Source organism: Pseudophryne corroboree, chromosome 11, assembly GCF_028390025.1.
Source record: "Pseudophryne corroboree isolate aPseCor3 chromosome 11, aPseCor3.hap2, whole genome shotgun sequence".
Classification (NCBI taxonomy): Eukaryota; Metazoa; Chordata; class Amphibia; order Anura; family Myobatrachidae; genus Pseudophryne; species Pseudophryne corroboree.
In genome coordinates, this window is record NC_086454.1 from 297,198,171 (window position 1) to 297,219,710 (window position 21,540).

Below are 21,540 nucleotides of genomic sequence, written 5' to 3' on the forward strand. Positions count from 1 at the left end.
TTTTGCTATAAATATTGTAATATAACAAATATTCTGACACTCATATTTTCATTGCAGACCACAATGAACACAGACTACGGGGAACAGTTCATGGATGTTCTAGAAAAACTTCTCTGGGAATTTCTTTGTCGTTTACAGACCGCTCTCAACCACCAGGTAACAAATAACTGGGATTAGGAAGGAGATGAAACAATTAAAAGAAATCCTTACTATAAAGAAAATCCTAGTGAGATCCATTTTACTGTATTTTGCACAACAGGAATAAGATGTTTTACTTTAAGAACTTAATTGTTCCCTTTTATATGCACACACGAGGGACAGTCATACTACCTGATTGCCCGATGTACTTGCCATGACATTATATAATCTAGCAATAATACAGGGAGTCGCAAACAAGGGGTGTGTGAGCGTTGCTAGGTCCAGGGCGCAAGACGGAAGGGGCGGCACCATCACTGGTCGCTGCTTGCCATAATACTCCCGGCCACACACTCCCATGACGTCATGAAGTCAGATAAGAATAAACTGGCACTTGTTCTTTACCACTTGACTGGCCAAAAACATTCCCAAAATTGTCTATTTCTCTGGCTGGGTCCACAGGTTATCCACAGGATAACATTGGGATATGCCGGAGCGACAGCGGAAATGGCACCAAACGGTCACAAGCTTTCTGGCCTCCCAGGATGCACCGGGGCTTCTCCATATAATCCCGCCCACTGACTCAGTCAAATCAGTTTTTTGTTTGGTGCGGCAGCAGCCGGACCATTGTCACAGGGCTGCGATTAAATAGCAGCCTGAAGCTTTTATTATTTTATTGCACCAGCCCGTCTCGTATGGAGTCGAAGGCCAATGCCCTGCAAGAAGCAGTTCAGAAATTGCTTCAGTCGGGTGTGATTGTCCCCGTACCCCCATCACAAAGGGGACAGGGTTTTTACGCCGACCAATTCTCAATCTCAAAATGTTAAACAAATACATTTGGATTCCAAAGTTCCACATGGAGACATTACGCCCTATAGTGTTGGCTATGGAACCGGGAGATTACATGGTATCTCTGGATATACAAGATGCTTACCTACATGTGCCTATAGCACAGTCTCATCAATGTTACCTCAGGTTTGCCATCCTCCAGCAACATTTTCAGTTCCAAGCCTTGCCCTTCGGGCTAGCAACAGCACCCAGGGTGTTTACCAAAATTATGGTGGTTATGGCAGCTTATCTCCGCAAGCAGGGGATAAGAATATTTCCATACCTCGACGACCTTTTAATCCTAGCACATTCGCAGGAGTTACTTTTGAGCCATCTTCAACAGACAGTAGTTTGTCTACAAAGACACCACCTGTCTCTTAAACTGGGAAAAGTCGTCTCTGAATCCGTCACAGCGGATGGTTCATTTGGGGGCCATATTGGATTCAGGTCTACAGAGAATTTTCTTACCAGAGAAAAAGATAGCCAAGGTGCAGGTCATGACTCAGACAATGTCAGTCCATGCAGCAATGCGACTGTTGGGTCTGATGGTGTCAACCTTCGACTTGGTGGAATATGCACAATTCCACTCCAGACTACTACAGCACCTTATTCTGACCAAATGGAACGGAAATCATCAGACAATAAAAAAAACAGATGATAAAGTTTCCAGTAAACGTAAAAAGGTCTCTAGCTTGGTGGCTACAGAGGGACCATTTGAACAAGGGGAGACCCTTTTGGATAAAAGAATGGCAAGTCCTGACAACAGATGCCAGTCTTCAAGGCTGGGGAGCGGTGCTCAAAAGCCTTTGGTTCCAGGGAAAATGGACCATAAGGGAAAGTCGCCTGCCAATAAATCTGTTGGAAATCAGGGCCATATATATGGCTCTAGTTCAGGCAAATGACAGTCTGCAAGGAACACCAGTCCAAATTCGCTCAGACAATGCAACAGCAGTAGCGTACCTCAATCATCAGGGAGGAACTCACAGCAAAAGATTGATGGAGGAAGTAACTCCCATATTAAGGTGGGCATTACTCCATCTTCCAGCATTGTCAGCAGTGTTTGTTCCAGGTGTACTGAACTGGGAAGCAGATTTTCTCAGTCGACACACCATTCAGGAAACCGAATGGGCATTACACCCAGAAGTGTTTCAGACTATAGTGAACAGATGGGGTCTGCCAGAGATAGACCTCATGGCGTCTCGTCTAAACAACAAAGTTCCGAGGTACGGATCAAGAAAGTAAAATGTAAATTTCTCTGACGTCCTAGTGGATGCTGGGAACTCCGTAAGGACCAAGGGGAATAGCGGCTCCGCAGGAGACTGGGCACAAAAGTAAAGCTTTAGGACTACCTGGTGTGCACTGGCTCCTCCCCCTATGACCCTCCTCCAAGCCTCAGTTAGATTTTTGTGCCCGGCCGAGAAGGGTGCATTCTAGGAGGCTCTCCTGAGTTTCTTAGAAAAAGTTTAGTTTTAGGTTTTTTATTTTCAGTGAGACCTGCTGGCAACAGGCTCACTGCATCGAGGGACTAAGGGGAGAAGAAGCGAACCTGCCTGCTTGCAGCCAGCTTGGGCTTCTTGGCTACTGGACACCATTAGCTCCAGAGGGACCGAACACAGGCCCAGCCTCGGAGTCCGGTCCCAGAGCCGCGCCGCCGGCCCCCTTACAGAGCCAGAAGCAAGAAGAGGTCCGGAAAATCGGCGGCAGAAGACATCCTGTCTTCAGCAAGGTAGCGCACAGCACTGCAGCTGTGCGCCATTGCTCCTCAGCACACTTCACACTTCGGTCACTGAGGGTGCAGGGCGCTAGGGGGGGGGCACCCTGAGCAGCAATAAAAACACCTTGGCTGGCGAAAATACATCACATATAGCCCCCAGGGCTATATGGATGTATTTTAACCCCTGCCAGACTATAGCAAAAAGCGGGAGAAAAGTCAGCCGAGAAGGGGGCGGAGCCTATCTCCTCAGCACACTGGCGCCATTTTCCCTCACAGCTCCACTGGAAGGACGTCTCCCTGACTCTCCCCTGCAGTCCTGCACTACAGAAAAGGGTAAAACAAGAGAGGGGGGCACTAATTAGGCGCAGTATTAACATAACAGCAGCTATAAGGGGAAAAACACTTCTATAAGGTTATCCCTGTTTATATATAGCTCTCTGGTTTGTGCTGGCATACTCTCCCTCTGTCTCCCCAAAGGGCTAGTGGGGTCCTGTCCTCTATCAGAGCATTCCCTGTGTGTGTGCTGTGTGTCGGTACGATTGTGTCGACATGTTTGAGGAGGAAAATGATGTGGAGGCGGAGCAATTGCCTGTAATAGAGATGTCACCCCCTAGGGAGTCGACACCTGAGTGGATGGGCTTATGGAAGGAATTACGTGACAGTGTCAGCTCTTTACAAAAGACGGTTGATGACATGAGGCAGCCGGCTACTCGGCTTGTGCCTGTCCAGGCGTCTCAAAGGCCATCAGGGGCTCTAAAACGCCCGTTACCTCAGATGGCAGACACAGACGCCGACGCGGATACTGACTCCAGTGTCGACGATGAAGAGACGAATGTGACTTCCAGTAGGGCCACACGTTACATGATTGAGGCAATGAAAAATGTTTTACATATTTCTGATAATACAAGTACCACTAAAAAGGGTATTATGTTTGGTGAGAAAAAACTGCCTGTAGTTTCTCTATCGTCCTAAGTGGATGCTGGGGTTCCTGAAAGGACCATGGGGAATAGCGGCTCCGCAGGAGACAGGGCACAAAAAAGTAAAGCTTTACTAGGTCAGGTGGTGTGCACTGGCCCCTCCCCCTATGACCCTCCTCCAGACTCCAGTTAGATTTTGTGCCCGAACGAGAAGGGTGCAATCTAGGTGGCTCTCCTAAAGAGCTGCTTAGAGAAAGTTTAGTTTAGGTTTTTTTTCTTTACAGTGAGTCCTGCTGGCAACAGGATCACTGCAACGTGGGACTTAGGGGGAAAGTAGTAAACTCACCTGCATGCAGAGTGGATTTGCTGCTTGGCTACTGGACACCATTAGCTCCAGAGGGATCGAACACAGGCCCAGCCGTGGAGTCCGGTCCCGGAGCCGCGCCGCCGACCCCCTTGCAGATGCTGAAGCGTGAAGAGGTCCGGAAACCGGCGGCTGAAGACTCCTCAGTCTTCATAAGGTAGCGCACAGCACTGCAGCTGTGCGCCATTTTCCTCTCAGCACACTTCACTGGGCAGTCACTGAGGGTGCAGAGCGCTGGGGGGGGGCGCTCTGAGAGGCAAATATAAACCTTATACAAGGCTAAAAATACCTCACATATAGCCCATAGGGGCTATATGGAGATATTTAACCCCTGCCTGACTGGAAAAATAGCGGGAGAAGAACCCGCCGAAAAAGGGGCGGGGCCTATCTCCTCAGCACACGGCGCCATTTTCTGTCACAGCTCCGCTGGTCAGAACGGCTCCCAGGTCTCTCCCCTGCACTGCACTACAGAAACAGGGTAAAACAGAGAGGGGGGGCACATTAATGGCTATATATATATATATTAAAGCAGCTATAAGGGAGCACTTAATATAAGGATATCCCTTGTATATATAGCGCTTTGTGGTGTGTGCTGGCAGACTCTCCCTCTGTCTCCCCAAAAGGGCTAGTGGGTCCTGTCTTCATTAGAGCATTCCCTGTGAGTTTGCGGTGTGTGTCGGTACGTGGTGTCGACATGTATGAGGACGATATTGGTGTGGAGGCGGAGCAATTGCCAAATATGCAGATGTCACCCCCCAGGGGGTCGACACCAGAATGGATGCCTTTATTTGTGGAATTACGTGATGGTTTATCTTCCCTTAAACAGTCAGTTGAGGACATGAGGCGGCCGGACAATCAATTAATGCCTGTCCAGGCGCCTCAAACACCGTCAGGGGCTGTAAAACGCCCTTTGCCTCAGTCGGTCGACACAGACCCAGACACGGGCACTGATTCCAGTGACGACGGTAGAAATTCAAACGTATTTTCCAGTAGGGCCACACGTTATATGATTTTGGCAATGAAGGAGACGTTACATTTAGCTGATACTACAGATACCGTAAAACAGGGTATTATGTATGGTGTGAAAAAACTACAAACAGTTTTTCCTGAATCAGAAGAATTAAATGACGTGTGTGATGAAGCGTGGGTTGCTCCTGATAAAAAGTTGATAATTTCAAAAAAGTTATTGGCATTATACCCTTTCCCGCCAGAGGTTAGGGCGCGCTGGGAAACACCCCCTAAGGTGGACAAGGCGCTCACACGCTTATCCAAACAAGTGGCGTTACCCTCTCCTGAGACGGCCGCACTTAAGGATCCATCAGATAGAAAGATGGAAGTTATTCAAAAGAATATATACACACATGCAGGTGTTATACTACGACCAGCTATAGCAACTGCCTGGATGTGCAGTGCTGGAGTAGTTTGGTCAGAATCCCTGATTGAAAATATTGATACCCTAGATAGGGACAATGTTTTACTGTCGTTAGAACAAATAAAGGATGCATTTATCTATATGCGTGATGCACAGAGGGATATTTGCACACTGGCATCTCGGGTGAGTGCTATGTCCATTTCAGCCAGAAGAGCCTTATGGACACGACAGTGGACAGGCGATGCGGATTCAAAACGTCACATGGAGGTTTTGCCGTATAAAGGGGAGGAGTTATTTGGAGTTGGTCTATCAGACTTGGTGGCCACGGCTACTGCCGGGAAATCCACTTTTTTACCTCAAGTCACTCCCCAACAGAGAAAGGCACCGACCTTTCAACCGCAGCCTTTTCGCTCCTACAAAAATAAGAGAGCAAAGGGCTTGTCGTACCTGCCACGAGGCAGAGGAAGAGGGAAGAGACACCAACAGGCAGCTCCTTCCCAGGAACAGAAGCCCTCCCCGGCTCCTGCAAAAACCTCAGCATGACGCTGGGGCCTCTCAAGCGGACTCGGGGACAGTGGGGGGCCGTCTCAAAAATTACAGCGCGCAGTGGGCTCACTCGCAGGTAGACCCCTGGATCCTGCAGATAATATCTCAGGGGTACAGGTTGGAATTAGAGACGGATCCTCCTCATCGTTTCCTGAAGTCTGCCTTACCAACCGTCTCTTCCGAAAGGGAGAGGGTGTTGGAAGCCATTCACAAGCTGTACGCTCAGCAGGTGATAGTCAAAGTACCCCTATTACAACAAGGAAAGGGGTATTATTCCACTCTATTGGTGGTACCGAAGCCCGATGGCTCGGTAAGGCCTATTCTAAATCTGAAGTCCTTGAACCTCTACATAAAAAAGTTCAAGTTCAAGATGGAGTCACTCAGAGCAGTGATAGCGAACCTGGAAGAAGGGGACTTTATGGTATCCTTGGACATCAAGGATGCGTATCTACACGTTCCGATTTACCCCGCACACCAGGGGTACCTCAGGTTCATTGTTCAAAACTGTCACTATCAGTTTCAGACGCTGCCGTTCGGATTGTCCACGGCGCCTCGGGTCTTTACCAAGGTAATGGCCGAGATGATGATTCTTCTTCGAAGAAAAGGCGTATTAGTTATCCCATACTTGGACGATCTCCTAATAAGGGCAAGGTCCAGAGAACAGCTGGAGACAGCTTTAGCACTATCTCAAGAGGTGCTAAGACAACACGGGTGGATTCTGAATATTCCAAAATCCCATTTAATCCCGACAACTCGTCTGCTGTTCCTAGGAATGATTCTGGACACGGTTCAGAAAAAGGTTTTCCTTCCAGAGGAAAAAGCCAAGGAGTTATCCGATCTGGTCAGGAACCTCCTAAAACCAGGAAAAGTGTCAGTACATCAATGCACAAGAGTCCTGGGAAAAATGGTGGCTTCTTACGAAGCAATTCCATTCGGCAGATTCCATGCAAGAATATTCCAAAGGGATCTGTTGGACAAATGGTCAGGGTCGCATCTGCAGATGCACCTGCGAATAACCCTGTCACCAAAGACAAGGGTGTCACTTCTGTGGTGGTTGCAGAAGGCTCACCTATTAGAAGGCCGCAGATTCGGCATTCAGGATTGGATCCTGGTGACCACGGACGCCAGCCTGAGAGGCTGGGGAGCAGTCACACAAGGAAGAAACTTCCAGGGAGTATGGACGAGTCTGGAAAAGTCTCTTCACATAAACATTCTGGAACTAAGAGCAATCTACAATGCTCTAAGCCAGGCGGAACTTCTCCTGCAAGGAAAGCCGGTGTTGATTCAGTCGGACAACATCACGGCGGTCGCCCATGTAAACAGGCAGGGCGGCACAAGAAGCAGGAGTGCAATGGCAGAAGCTGCCAAGATTCTTCGCTGGGCGGAGAATCACGTGATAGCACTGTCAGCAGTGTTCATCCCGGGCGTGGACAACTGGGAAGCAGACTTCCTCAGCAGACACGATCTTCATCCGGGAGAGTGGGGTCTACATCCAGAAGTCTTCAACATGTTAATAGACCGTTGGGAAAGACCAATTGTAGACATGATGGCGTCTCGCCTCAACAAGAAACTGGACAAATATTGCGCCAGGTCAAGAGATCCACAGGCAATAGCTGTGGACGCACTGGTAACTCCTTGGGTGTACCAGTCAGTGTATGTGTTTCCTCCTCTGCCGCTCATACCAAAGGTATTGAAGATCATACGGCAAAGAAGAGTAAGAACAATACTAGTGGTTCCGGATTGGCCGAGAAGGACTTGGTATCCGGAACTTCAAGAGATGCTCACGGACGAACCGTGGCCTCTACCTCTGAGAAGGGACCTGCTACAGCAGGGTCCCTGTCTTTTTCAAGACTTACCGCGGCTGCGTTTGACGGCATGGCGGTTGAACGCCAGATCCTAAAAGGGAAAGGCATTCCAGAAGAAGTCATTCCTACCTTGATTAAGGCACGGAAGGAAGTCACCGTGAAACATTATCACCGCATTTGGCGAAAATATGTAGCGTGGTGCGAGGATCGGAGGGTTCCGACGGAGGAATTCCAACTGGGTCGTTTCCTACATTTCCTGCAATCAGGATTATCTATGGGTCTCAAATTGGGATCCATTAAGGTTCAAATTTCGGCCCTGTCAATATTCTTCCAAAAAGAATTGGCCTCTGTCCCTGAGGTCCAGACTTTTGTCAAGGGAGTACTGCATATACAGCCTCCTGTGGTGCCTCCGGTGGCACCGTGGGATCTAAATGTAGTTTTAGATTTCCTCAAATCCCATTGGTTTGAACCATTGAAAAAGGTGGATTTGAAATATCTCACATTGAAAGTGACTATGTTACTAGCCCTGGCCTCTGCCAGGAGAGTATCTGAATTGGCGGCTTTATCTTATAAAAGTCCTTATCTAATCTTCCATTCGGATAGGGCAGAACTGCGGACTCGTCCGCATTTTCTCCCTAAAGTGGTATCAGCATTTCATCTGAACCAACCTATTGTGGTGCCTGCGGCCACTAGCGACTTGGAGGACTCCAAGTTGTTGGACGTTGTCAGAGCCTTAAAAATATACATTGCAAGGACGGCTGGAGTCAGAAAATCTGACTCGCTGTTTATATTGTATGCACCCAACAAGTTGGGCGCACCTGCTTCTAAGCAGTCGATTGCTCGTTGGATTTGTAACACAATTCAACTTGCACATTCTGTGGCAGGCCTGCCACAGCCTAAAACTGTAAAAGCCCACTCCACAAGGAAGGTGGGCTCATCTTGGGCGGCTGCCCGAGGGGTCTCGGCATTACAACTCTGCCGAGCAGCTACGTGGTCGGGGGAGAACACGTTTGTAAAATTTTACAAATTTGATACCCTGGCAAAGGAGGACCTGGAGTTCTCTCATTCGGTGCTGCAGAGTCATCCGCACTCTCCCGCCCGTTTGGGAGCTTTGGTATAATCCCCATGGTCCTTTCAGGAACCCCAGCATCCACTTAGGACGATAGAGAAAATAAGAATTTACTTACCGATAATTCTATTTCTCGGAGTCCGTAGTGGATGCTGGGCGCCCATCCCAAGTGCGGATTATCTGCAATACTTGTACATAGTTATTGTTAACTAATTCGGGTTATTGTTAAGGAGCCATCTTTAAGAGGCCCTTTCTGTTGTCATACTGTTAACTGGGTTTAGATCACAAGTTGTACGGTGTGATTGGTGTGGCTGGTATGAGTCTTACCCGGGATTCAAAATGCCTCCCTTATTGTGTATGCTCGTCCGGGCACAGTACCTAACTGGAGTCTGGAGGAGGGTCATAGGGGGAGGGGCCAGTGCACACCACCTGACCTAGTAAAGCTTTACTTTTTTGTGCCCTGTCTCCTGCGGAGCCGCTATTCCCCATGGTCCTTTCAGGAACCCCAGCATCCACTACGGACTCCGAGAAATAGAATTATCGGTAAGTAAATTCTTATTTTTTCCTGCATCTGAGGAATTAAATGAAGTGTGTGATGAAGCGTGGGTTTCCCCCGATAAAACACTGACTGATAGTGGCCTCTACCTCTAAGAAGGGACCTGCTCCAGCAAGGACCCTGTCTGTTCCAAGACTTACCGCGGCTGCGTTTGACGGCATGGCGGTTGAACGCCGGATCCTGAAGGAAAAAGGCATTCTGGATGAAGTCATCCCTACCCTGATCAAAGCCAGGAAGGATGTAACCGCAAAGCATTATCACCGTATTTGGCGTAAATATGTTGCGTGGTGCGAGGCCAGGAAGGCCCCTACAGAGGAATTTCAACTGGGTCGATTCCTGCATTTCCTGCAAACAGGAGTGTCTATGGGCCTAAAATTGGGGTCCATTAAGGTTCAAATTTCGGCCCTGTCAATTTTCTTCCAGAAAGAACTGGCTTCAGTTCCTGAAGTTCAGACGTTTGTCAAGGGGGTGCTGCATATACAGCCTCCTTTTGTGCCTCCAGTGGCACCTTGGGATCTCAATGTAGTTTTGGGGTTCCTAAAATCACATTGGTTTGAACCACTCACCACTGTGGACTTAAAATATCTCACATGGAAAGTGGTAATGCTGTTGGCCCTGGCTTCGGCCAGGCGTGTGTCAGAATTGGCGGCTTTATCCTATAAAAGCCCTTACCTGATTTTTCATACGGACAGGGCAAAATTGAGGACTCGTCCTCAATTTCTCCCTAAGGTGGTTTCAGCGTTTCACCTGAACCAGCCTATTGTGGTACCTGCGGCTACTAGGGACTTGGAGGACTCCAAGTTGCTGGACGTAGTCAGGGCCCTGAAAATATGTTTCCAGGACGGCTGGAGTCAGAAAATCTGACTCGCTGTTTATCCTGTACGCACCCAACAAGCTGGGTGCTCTTGCTTCTAAGCAGACTATTGCTCGTTGGATTTGTAGTACAATTCAGCTTGCACATGCTGTGGCAGGCCTGCCACAGCCAAAATCTGTAAAAGCCCATTCCACAAGGAAGGTGGGCTCATCTTGGGCGGCTGCCCGAGGGGTCTCGGCTTTACAACTTTGCCGAGCAGCTACTTGGTCAGGGGCAAATTTGATACCCTGGCTGAGGAGGACCTGGAGTTCTCTCATTCGGTGCTGCAGAGTCATCCGCACTCTCCCGCCCGTTTGGGAGCTTTGGTATAATCCCCATGTTCCTTACGGAGTTCCCAGCATCCACTAGGACGTCAGAGAAAATAAGAATTTACTTACCGATAATTCTATTTCTCGTAGTCCGTAGTGGATGCTGGGCGCCCATCCCAAGTGCGGATTGTCTGCAATACTTGTACATAGTTATTGTTAACTAAATCGGGTTATTGTTGTTGTGAGCCATCTTTCCAGAGGCTCCTCTGTTATCATGCTGTTAACTGGGTTCAGATCACAGGTTGTACGGTGTGATTGGTGTGGCTGGTATGAGTCTTACCCGGGATTCAAAATCCTTCCTTATTGTGTACGCTCGTCCGGGCACAGTGTCCTAACTGAGGCTTGGAGGAGGGTCATAGGGGGAGGAGCCAGTGCACACCAGGTAGTCCTAAAGCTTTACTTTTGTGCCCAGTCTCCTGCGGAGCCGCTATTCCCCTTGGTCCTTACGGAGTTCCCAGCATCCACTACGGACTACGAGAAATAGATTTACCGGTGAGTAAAATCTTATTTTCATCTGGCATATCTGTTCCCTCCAATATCTCTGTTACCCAGAGTAGTGAGGAAAATAAAGCAGGCAAAGGGAGCCATAATTCTAATAGCTCCAGCTTGGCCAAGAAGGCATTGTTATACAGATCTACTAAGGATGTCCATGGAAGCACCAATATTGCTCCCTCAACGTCCAGATCTGCTAATGTCATAGCCATCTGGATCGTCTGTCTTTGACGGCGTGGCTGTTGAAACCTCTATCTTAGAAGCTAGAGGATTTTCAAAACAAGTAATTCAAACTATGCTTAGAGCAAGAAAACCTTCTTCAACTCGTATTTATCATTGAATATGGCAAGCCTATATTCATTGGTGTAGTGAAAAAAGTTTGAATCCAAGATCTTTTAAAGTATCCAGGATTTGGGATTTTCTTCAATCAGGATTGGATAAGGAGTTAGTAGTAGCTTCCTTGAGAGTCAATTATCAGCATTAACTGTATGGTTTCAGAGTAAGATTTCTGACTTACAGGATGTGCGTACTTTCTTTCAGGAAGCTGTACACATTCAACCTCCGTTTGTTCCTACTGCAGCTCCCTGGGATTTGAATCTGGTTCTTAAAATCCTTCAGGGACCTCCGTCTGAACCGCTTAAGAGAGCAGATCTTAAATGGTTGACGGCTAAGGTGCTCCTTCTACTGGCAATGGCGTCAGCTAGAAGAGCGTCAGATTTAGGATTACTGTCGTGTAAGTCTCCTTTTCTAAGTTTTTTTCCAGATAAGGCAGTTCTTAGAACTAGATCTGGTTATCTTCCGAAGGTGGTTTCAAAGTTTCACCTTAACGAAGAGACTGTAGTCCCAGCTTTTCAGGTATCGGGACTTTCTGCGGGAGAAGCGTCGCTGGACATGGTCCGAGCGTTAAGAATCTACATAGATCGTACTAGTGCCATCAGAAAAACAGATTCTCTCTTCATCCTCTATGGATTTCATAGAAGAGGATGGCCTGCTAGTAAACAGACGCTGGCAAGATGGCTCCGAATGACAATTTCAGAAGCTTATTCTCGTGCTGATCTCCCTACTCCGGCTAATGTCTCTGCTCACTCTACATGTAAGGTAGGTCCTTCATGGGCAGCACAACATGGTGCTTCAGCAGAACAGATTTGTAAGGCAGCCACATGGTCTTCCATTAACACTTTCATTAGATATTATGCCTTGGAGACTTTTGCCTCTCATGATGCGGAATTTGGGTGAAAGGTTCTCCTGTCTAATCAGGAGCGTCCTCACCACTAAAACTGGCTTTGGGAATCCCAATGTTATTCTGTGGATAACCTGTGGACCCAGCCAGAGAAATATATGTTATGGTAAGAACTTACCGTTGATAACGTGATTTCTCTTATATCCACAGGGGTCCCACCCTGACGCACCTGATTTGAGGATCTTTACAATCACTAAACCTCTTCCCTCTTGCATGGAAGGGTGTGCATGTGTGTTCTTATCGCCTGAATAGGTTGCTACCTGATGCTCCTGCCTAAATTGCTGTGGAAAGAACTGATTTGACTGAATCAGTGGGCGGGATTATATGGAGAAGCCCCGATGCATCCCGGGAGGCCAGAAAGCTTGTGACCGTTTGGTGCCATTTCCGCTGTCGCTCCGGCATATCCCAATGTTATCCTGTGGATACCTGTAGACATAAAAGAAATCACGTTATCAACGGTAAGTTCTTACCATAACGTAGATTTCTCTAACGTCCTAAGTGGATGCTGGGACTCCGTAAGGACCATGGGGAATAGCGGCTCCGCAGGAGACTGGGCACAAAGTAATAGCTTTAGGACTACCTGGTGTGCACTGGCTCCTCCCCCTATGACCCTCCTCCAAGCCTCAGTTAAGATTTTGTGCCCGAACGAGACGGGTGCAATCTAGGTGGCTCTCCTGAGCTGCTTAGAGTAAAAGTTTAAATAGGTTTTTTTATTTTCAGTGAGTCCTGCTGGCAACAGGCTCACTGCATCGAGGGACTAAGGGGAGAAGAAGCGAACTCACCTGCGTGCAGAGTGGATTGGGCTTCTTAGGCTACTGGACATTAGCTCCAGAGGGACGATCACAGGCCCAGCCATGGATGGGTCCCAGAGCCGCGCCGCCGTCCCCCTTACAGAGCCAGAAGAGCAGAAGAGGTCCGGAAAAATCGGCGGCAGAAGACGTCCTAGTCTTCAATAAGGTAGCGCACAGCACCGCAGCTGTGCGCCATTGCTCTCAGCACACTTCACACTCCGGTCACTGAGGGTGCAGGGCGCTGGGTGGGGGCGCCCTGAGACGCAATATAAACACCTTAGGGGGCAAAAAATGCATCACATATAGCTCCTGGGCTATATGGATGCATTTAACTCATGCCTGTTTTTCCATAAAAAAGCGGGAGAACGGCCGCCGAGAAGGGGGCGGAGCCTATCTCCTCAGCACACAAGCGCCATTTTCCCTCACAGCTCCGCTGGAAGGACGTCTCCCTGACTCTCCCCTGCAGTCCTGCACTACAGAAACAGGGTAAAACAAGAGAGGGGGGGGCACTAAATTGGCAGATAAATAATATACAGCAGCTATATAGGGAAAAACACTTATATAAGGTTATCCCTGTATATATATATAGCGCTCTGGTGTGTGCTGGCAAACTCTCCCTCTGTCTCTCCTAAGGGCTAGTGGGGTCCTGTCCTCTATCAGAGCATTCCCTGTGTGTGTGCTGTGTGTCGGTACGTTTGTGTCGACATGTATGAGGAGGAAAATGGTATGGAGGCGGAGCAATTGCCTGTATTAGTGATGTCACCCCCTAGGGAGTCGACACCTGACTGGATGGTCTTATGGAAGGAATTACGTGATAGTGTCAGCACTTTACAAAAGACTGTTGACGACATGAGACAGCCGGCAAATCAGTTAATACCTGTACAGGCGTCTCAAACACCGTCAGGGGCTCTAAAGCGCCCGTTACCTCAGGTGGTCGACACAGACCCAGACACGGACACTGACTCCAGTGTCGACGGTGAGGAAACAAACGTATTTTCCAGTAGGGCCACACGTTACATGATCACGGCAATGAAGGAGCTTTTGAACATTTCTGATACTACAAGTACCACAAAAAAGGGTATTATGTGGGGTGTGAAAAAACTACCCGTAGTTTTTCCTGAATCAGATGAATTAAATGAGGTGTGTGATGAAGCGTGGTTTTCCCCCGATAAAAAACTGCTAATTTCTAAAAAATTATTGGCATTATACCCTTTCCCGCCAGAGGTTAGGGCGCGTTGGGAAACACCCCCTAGGGTAGATAAGGCGCTCACACGCTTATCAAAACAAGTGGCGTTACCGTCTCCTGATACGGCCGCCCTCAAGGAACCAGCTGATAGGAAGCTGGAAAATATCCTAAAAAGTATATACACACATACTGGTATTATACTGCGACCAGCAATCGCCTCAGCCTGGATGTGCAGTGCTGGGGTGGCTTGGTCGGATTCCCTGACTGAAAATATTGATACCCTGGACAGGGACAATATATTATTGACTATAGAGCATTTAAAGGATGCATTTCTATATATGAGAGATGCACAGAGGGATATTTGCACCCTGGCATCAAGAGTAAGTGCGCTGTCCATTTCTGCCAGAAGAGGGTTATGGACGCGACAGTGGTCAGGTGATGCGGATTCCAAACGGCATATGGAAGTATTGCCGTATAAAGGGGAGGAGTTATTTGGGGTCGGTCTATCGGACCTGGTGGCCACGGCAACGGCTGGGAAATCCACCTTTTTACCCCAGGTCACCTCTCAGCAGAAAAAGACACCGTCTTTTCAGGCTCAGTCCTTTCGTCCCCATAAGGGCAAGCGGGCAAAAGGCCACTCATATCTGCCCCGGGGCAGAGGAAGGGGAAAAAGACTGCAGCAGGCAGCCTCTACCCAGGAACAGAAGCCCTCCCCCGCTTCTGCCAAGTCCTCAGCATGACGCTGGGGCCTTACAAGCGGACTCAGGCACGGTGGGGGCCCGTCTCAAGAATTTCAGCGCGCAGTGGGCTCACTCGCAAGTGGACCCCTGGATCCTGCAGGTAGTATCTCAGGGGTACAAATTGGAATTCGAGACGTCTCCCCCTCGCCGGTTCCTGAAGTCTGCTTTACCAACGTCTCCCCCCGACAGGGAGGCGGTATTGGAAGCCATTCACAAGCTGTATTCCCAGCAGGTGATAATCAAGGTACCCCTCCTACAACAAGGAAAGGGGTATTATTCCACGCTGTTTGTGGTACCGAAGCCGGACGGCTCGGTGAGACCTATTTTAAATCTGAAATCCTTGAACACTTACATACAAAGGTTCAAATTCAAGATGGAATCACTCAGAGCAGTGATAGCGAACCTGGAAGAAGGGGACTATATGGTGTCTCTGGACATCAAGGATGCTTACCTCCATGTCCCAATTTACCCTTCTCACCAAGGGTACCTCAGGTTTGTGGTACAGAACTGTCACTATCAGTTTCAGACACTGCCGTTTGGATTGTCCACGGCACCCCGGGTCTTTACCAAGGTAATGGCCGAAATGATGATTCTTCTTCGAAGAAAAGGCGTCTTAATTATCCCTTACTTGGACGATCTCCTGATAAGGGCAAGGTCCAGAGAACAGTTAGAGGTCGGAGTAGCACTATCTCAAGTAGTACTACGACAGCACGGATGGATTCTAAATATTCCAAAATCGCAGCTGATTCCGACGACACGTCTGCTGTTCCTAGGGATGATTCTGGACACAGTACAGAAAAAGGTGTTTCTCCCGGAGGAGAAAGCCAGGGAGTTATCCGACCTAGTCAGGAACCTCCTAAAACCAGGCCAAGTGTCAGTGCATCAATGCACAAGGGTCCTGGGAAAAATGGTGGCTTCTTACGAAGCGATTCCATTCGGCAGATTCCACGCAAGAACTTTTCAGTGGGATCTGCTGGACAAATGGTCCGGATCGCATCTTCAAATGCATCAGCGGATAACCTTGTCTCCAAGGACAAGGGTGTCTCTCCTGTGGTGGTTGCAGAGTGCTCATCTTCTAGAGGGCCGCAGATTCGGCATTCAGGACTGGGTCCTGGTGACCACGGATGCCAGCCTGAGAGGCTGGGGAGCAGTCACACAGGGAAAAAATTTTCCAGGGCTTGTGGTCAAGCATGGAAACGTCACTTCACATAAATATCCTGGAACTAAGGGCCATTTACAATGCCCTAAGTCAGGCAAGGCCTCTGCTTCAGGGTCAGCCGGTGCTGATCCAGTCGGACAACATCACGGCAGTCGCCCACGTAAACAGACAGGGCGGCACAAGAAGCAGGAGGGCAATGACGGAAGTTGCAAGGATTCTTCGCTGGGCGGAAAATCATGTGATAGCACTGTCAGCAGTGTTCATTCCGGGAGTGGACAACTGGGAAGCAGACTTCCTCAGCAGACACGATCTCCACCCGGGGGAGTGGGGACTTCACCCAGAAGTCTTCCACATGATTGTGAACCGTTGGGAAAAACCAAAGGTGGACATGATGGCGTCCCGCCTCAACAAAAAACTGGACAGATATTGCGCCAGGTCAAGGGACCCTCAGGCAATAGCTGTGGACGCTCTGGTAACACCGTGGGTGTACCAGTCAGTGTATGTGTTCCCTCCTCTGCCTCTCATACCCAAGGTACTGAGAATCATAAGAAGGAGAGGAGTAAGGACTATACTCGTGGCTCCGGATTGGCCAAGAAGGACTTGGTACCCGGAACTTCAAGAGATGCTCACGGAAGACCCGTGGCCTCTACCTCTAAGAAAGGACCTGCTCCAGCAGGGACCATGTCTGTTCCAAGACTTACCGCGGCTGCGTTTGACGGCATGGCGGTTGAACGCCGGATCCTGAAGGAAAAAGGCATTCCGGATGAAGTCATCCCTACCCTGATCAAAGCCAGGAAGGATGTAACTGTGCAACATTATCACCGTATCTGGCGTAAATATGTTGCGTGGTGTGAGGCCAGGAAGGCCCCTACAGAGGAATTTCAACTGGGTCGTTTCCTACATTTCCTGCAAACAGGACTGTCTATGGGCCTAAAATTAGGGTCCATTAAGGTTCAAATTTCGGCCCTGTCAATTTTCTTCCAAAAAGAACTAGCTTCAGTTCCTGAAGTTCAGACGTTTGTCAAAGGGGTACTGCATATACAGCCTCCTTTTGTGCTTCCAGTGGCACCTTGGGATCTCAATGTAGTTTTGGGATTCCTAAAATCACATTGGTTTGAACCACTCACCACTGTGGACTTAAAATACCTCACATGGAAAGTGGTAATGCTGTTAGCCCTTGCTTCAGCCAGGCGTGTTTCAGAATTGGCGGCTTTATCTTATAAAAGCCCTTACCTAATTTTCCATACGGACAGGGCAGAATTGAGGACTCGTCCTCAATTTCTCCCTAAGGTGGTTTCGGCATTTCACTTGAACCAGCCTATTGTGGTGCCTGCGGCTACTAGGGACTTGGAAGACTCCAAGTTGCTGGACGTAGTCAGGGCCCTGAAAATATATGTTTCCAGGACGGATGGAGTCAGAAAATCTGACTCGCTGTTTATCCTGTATGCACCCAACAAGCTGGGTGCTCCTGCTTCTAAGCAGACTATTGCTCGTTGGATTTGTAGTACAATTCAGCTTGCACATTCTGTGGCAGGCCTGCCACAGCCAAAATCTGTAAAAGCCCATTCCACAAGGAAAGTGGGCTCATCTTGGGCGGCTGCCCGAGGGGTCTCGGCTTTACAACTTTGCCGAGCAGCTACTTGGTCAGGGGCAAACACGTTTGCTAAATTCTACAAATTTGATACCCTGGCTGAGGAGGACCTGGAGTTCTCTCATTCGGTGTTGCAGAGTCATCCGCACTCTCCCGCCCGTTTGGGAGCTTTGGTATAATCCCCATGGTCCTTACGGAGTCCCAGCATCCACTTAGGACGTTAGAGAAAATAAGAATTTACTTACCGATAATTCTATTTCTCATAGTCCGTAGTGGATGCTGGGCGCCCATCCCAAGTGCGGATTGTCTGCAATACTTGTACATAGTTATTGTTACAAAATCGGGTTATTTTTGTTGTGAGCCATCTTGTCAGAGGCTCCTCTGTTATCATGCTGTTAACTGGGTTCAGATCACAGGTTGTACGGTGTGATTGGTGTGGCTGGTATGAGTCTTACCCGGGATTCAAAATCCTTCCTTATTGTGTACGCTCGTCCGGGCACAGTATCCTAACTGAGGCTTGGAGGAGGGTCATAGGGGGAGGAGCCAGTGCACACCAGCTAGTCCTAAAGCTTTTACTTTGTGCCCAGTCTCCTGCGGAGCCGCTATTCCCCATGGTCCTTACGGAGTCCCAGCATCCACTACGGACTATGAGAAATAGAATTATCGGTAAGTAAATTCTTATTTTTTTTAATTTATTTTTTCATATTAAATCATGTAACAAGCACTATTTAAACCTGATTCAGTATATATTTTTTTTAACAAAAATGTAAAATCAAGTTTAAAAAAACTATTTTGGTGACTTTTTAAAAAAAAAAATTGGTTTATGGTTTAATACAAGAAAAAACATTACTATGTTAGCAGAGGATGCGAATGGATCTGTGTCTGAGCAGGAGGCGGTTCCAACACACACACACACACACGCACACACACGCACACAGACCGAGACACACCGACAAACACACGCAAACCCAAGGTGCTGCACTAAAGCAGACAGGAAGGGATGCTGCCGCGGGCCAACTGCTGGCCACAGTGATCGGGAAACAGTGTGGGAATTCCGATGGGCCGCCCGATAACTGCTGGCCACAGTGATTGAGATACAATAGGGGGATGTCGCAGGCTACCTGACCACTGCTGGCCAGTGATGATGACACAGTGGGAAGATGCCTCGGGCCGCCCAACCACTCCTGACCAGTGATCAGAGAAAGAGAAGCTGTGAGCGGTTAAGGCACACTGTAATTAATGCAGTCAGATGTAAATGTATTCCATTTTCTTTTGAACTTCATGTTCAAATCACCTTATGGATTATTTTAGTAAAGAGACAATGTTCTGAATAATTCAGACTACCTCCAGTGTAAAGTCATAGAGAGATTCTGATGGACACAATCAGGAGTCTCTGACCAGTACAGGGACGGCTCACACTCTCATGTATTGCAAAGTCACAGGGTCTGGTGCAACCAGGGCACTATAATATATGTGCAGACTTCGTATGTTCTCCCCAGGTTTAAATTGTACACCTATTATTTCCTACATCCTAGGAACATACTGGAAGTTGTGAGATCTGAGAAATGTCCTTCCAAACAGGACAGCTCAGAAAGCATCTTATCAAACATGCACACCGCTGCCCTCTAGTGCTCATTCTTTTTACTACACTACCTCTAACAAAATTTTCATAAATTTAAAACTCACATTTTATGCCTTGTGGAACATGCAAGTTGCCATTGTGCATAATAAATTACAGCTAGCATCTAACTTCTTAGAGGCCTTCTATTGATTCCAGAGGTTGTGTAGTTTCCCTCACTACTTTAAAAGATTCTATGGCTCCCGAATTCTGCATTACTCCCCCCTCCCCCCCTCCGCTTTACAGTTTATGGGTAGGAAATGAGTATTGTGAGATTTGGCTGCTGCTTTTATCATCCCCTTTTAATTACAGCTCTGCCATATAACATACAATCCATCATTTCTGTACTGTAATAAAGCAGGATTGTTTCGAAGATTATTGCTCCTGCCTGGTGAAAAGATAATATTCAGATCAATTCTAACCTATCTACTGGAGATTTAAGCTGTACTTAGTGATGTACTTAGTGACGCATCGAGTGAATAAGATGGAGGTCAGCGCTAACGGGACCGTTATTCATTTTGGGTTGTTTGTTTGTTTGTTTATGGCAAAATCTGACGAAACCTAATCTTGTTGTAAAATAGTTAGGGTCAGATGTATAAAACCGTGAAGAGTGATAAAGTTGGGAGAGATAAAGTACCAGCCAATGAGCTTCTAACGCCCATGTTACAGGCTGTGTTTGAAAAATGACAGTTAGAAACTGATTGGCTGTTACTTCATCTCTCTCCGCTTTATCTCTTTCTTTGATACATCTCCCCCATAACTTGTTATTTTGAAGAGCATCTGTACGGTTTCAATGTATAAAAGTTCATATTTTCAGATTATTTTATGAACGTGTTGACATGAATAAAGAAAATGTTATTTCACTGGTACTTTTGTAACACAAATATTGTTAGTACAATGTCAACTAAGGTAATTGCCTTGATTAAGAGTTACATCTTTACATTGTCCTCCTCCAATCACATAACAAGTAAACACATAATTATTGTTCTTCCATTGATTTCATTTGTTTTATGCCTTTTTGTTATACTTTCCATTCTTATTTAATAGCCATTTTGTGTTCTATCCCAGGTTACAGAAAGCACAGAGGTACCTGTTCTAGAGGGAGCGCACCTCTCCAGCCGCCCCATTCTCCCTGATTCAGGACTGCTGAGTAAGTTGATGACAGCCATTGAGGATAGTCGGCGACCAAGTCTTGGACCGTTTTGTCTGTAACATAACATATTACTAAAAAGCTCTGTTCCTATAAATTGCTCTGTTACCTCTACGAGGGTGAATATTATCTTGTCCTTATTAGACTTTAATTCTGTTATTTTAAACAGTTACTGTATGTCACTAGAACACCGCTTACTACTTTTATTGAATTAGAATCTATTATACTGCTCATCTTATTTATGTAATAAAGTATTCATTTTACAGTACATTATGGAACTGTCTTATTGACAATGTAGTGCCCACGGATAGAAAGTCTTTTGGTATTCTGCAGTCTTTAACAACTACCAGCCTCCAAATAGGTCATGTATTGTATTAAACACACAATAATAATGTATTGTATTACATAAAATGCACAATTTTTGGCCCATATAGATGGTGTAATGGTTAACATTACTGCCTCACAGCCCTGAGGTCATGGGTTCAATGGCCATCACGCCCCTAACTGTGCGGAGTTTGTATATCCTCCCCATACTTGAGTGGAATTAATTTGGAGAATCCGAATTCCTCCCACAATCCAAAAATATGCTGGTAGGTTAATTGGCTCCAAAAAAAAAGAAAAAAAATAGTCCTACTGTGTAAGTGTGTACATGTACATGTGTTTAAGGCAGACTAAATGGGTCAAGTGTTTCTTCTCTGCCGTCACATTCTATGTAGGTTGTTACTGAACCTAAGTGACCTAAAACATCCAGGGTCTAGCAGAGTCTTCTAGAGCACTCGATATCCAGGGGGCACCAGCTGAACAGCTGTCCAATCAGCGATCGCCAAACACAATAACAATACTAATAATTATCAATAATCTGCCACTAAAAAGTCTCCTTCCTACTCCAACCAGAAAAGGAGATGCTGCTAAGCTGCCTGGTCAGGAATATCCCAGATAGCATGGGTACAGGAACACAACCCTTTGCAATTTGGCTAGCTTGAGTATGGAGTCTTAATTTAAAGTTGGGTTAAGTGCCTTTTTAAAATAGGTTTTAATGGAAATTTAAAGAATGCCACAATATGACTGTATACATCTGGCTCACA

General features: G+C 47.3%; 1 protein-coding gene across 3 annotated transcripts in view; it reads left to right on the forward strand.

Moving 5' to 3' along the window:
• LOC134969499 (uncharacterized) overlaps nucleotides 1–21,540 on the forward strand; it is a 128,101-nt gene that overhangs the window by 105,186 nt on the left and 1,375 nt on the right. For all 3 annotated transcript variants that reach the window (XM_063945494.1, XM_063945492.1, XM_063945493.1), the window contains 2 exons: nucleotides 58–156; nucleotides 20,374–20,455. In XM_063945494.1, the coding sequence (XP_063801564.1) occupies nucleotides 58–156; nucleotides 20,374–20,455 (181 nt within the window). The remainder of the gene's footprint in view (nucleotides 1–57; nucleotides 157–20,373; nucleotides 20,456–21,540) is intronic.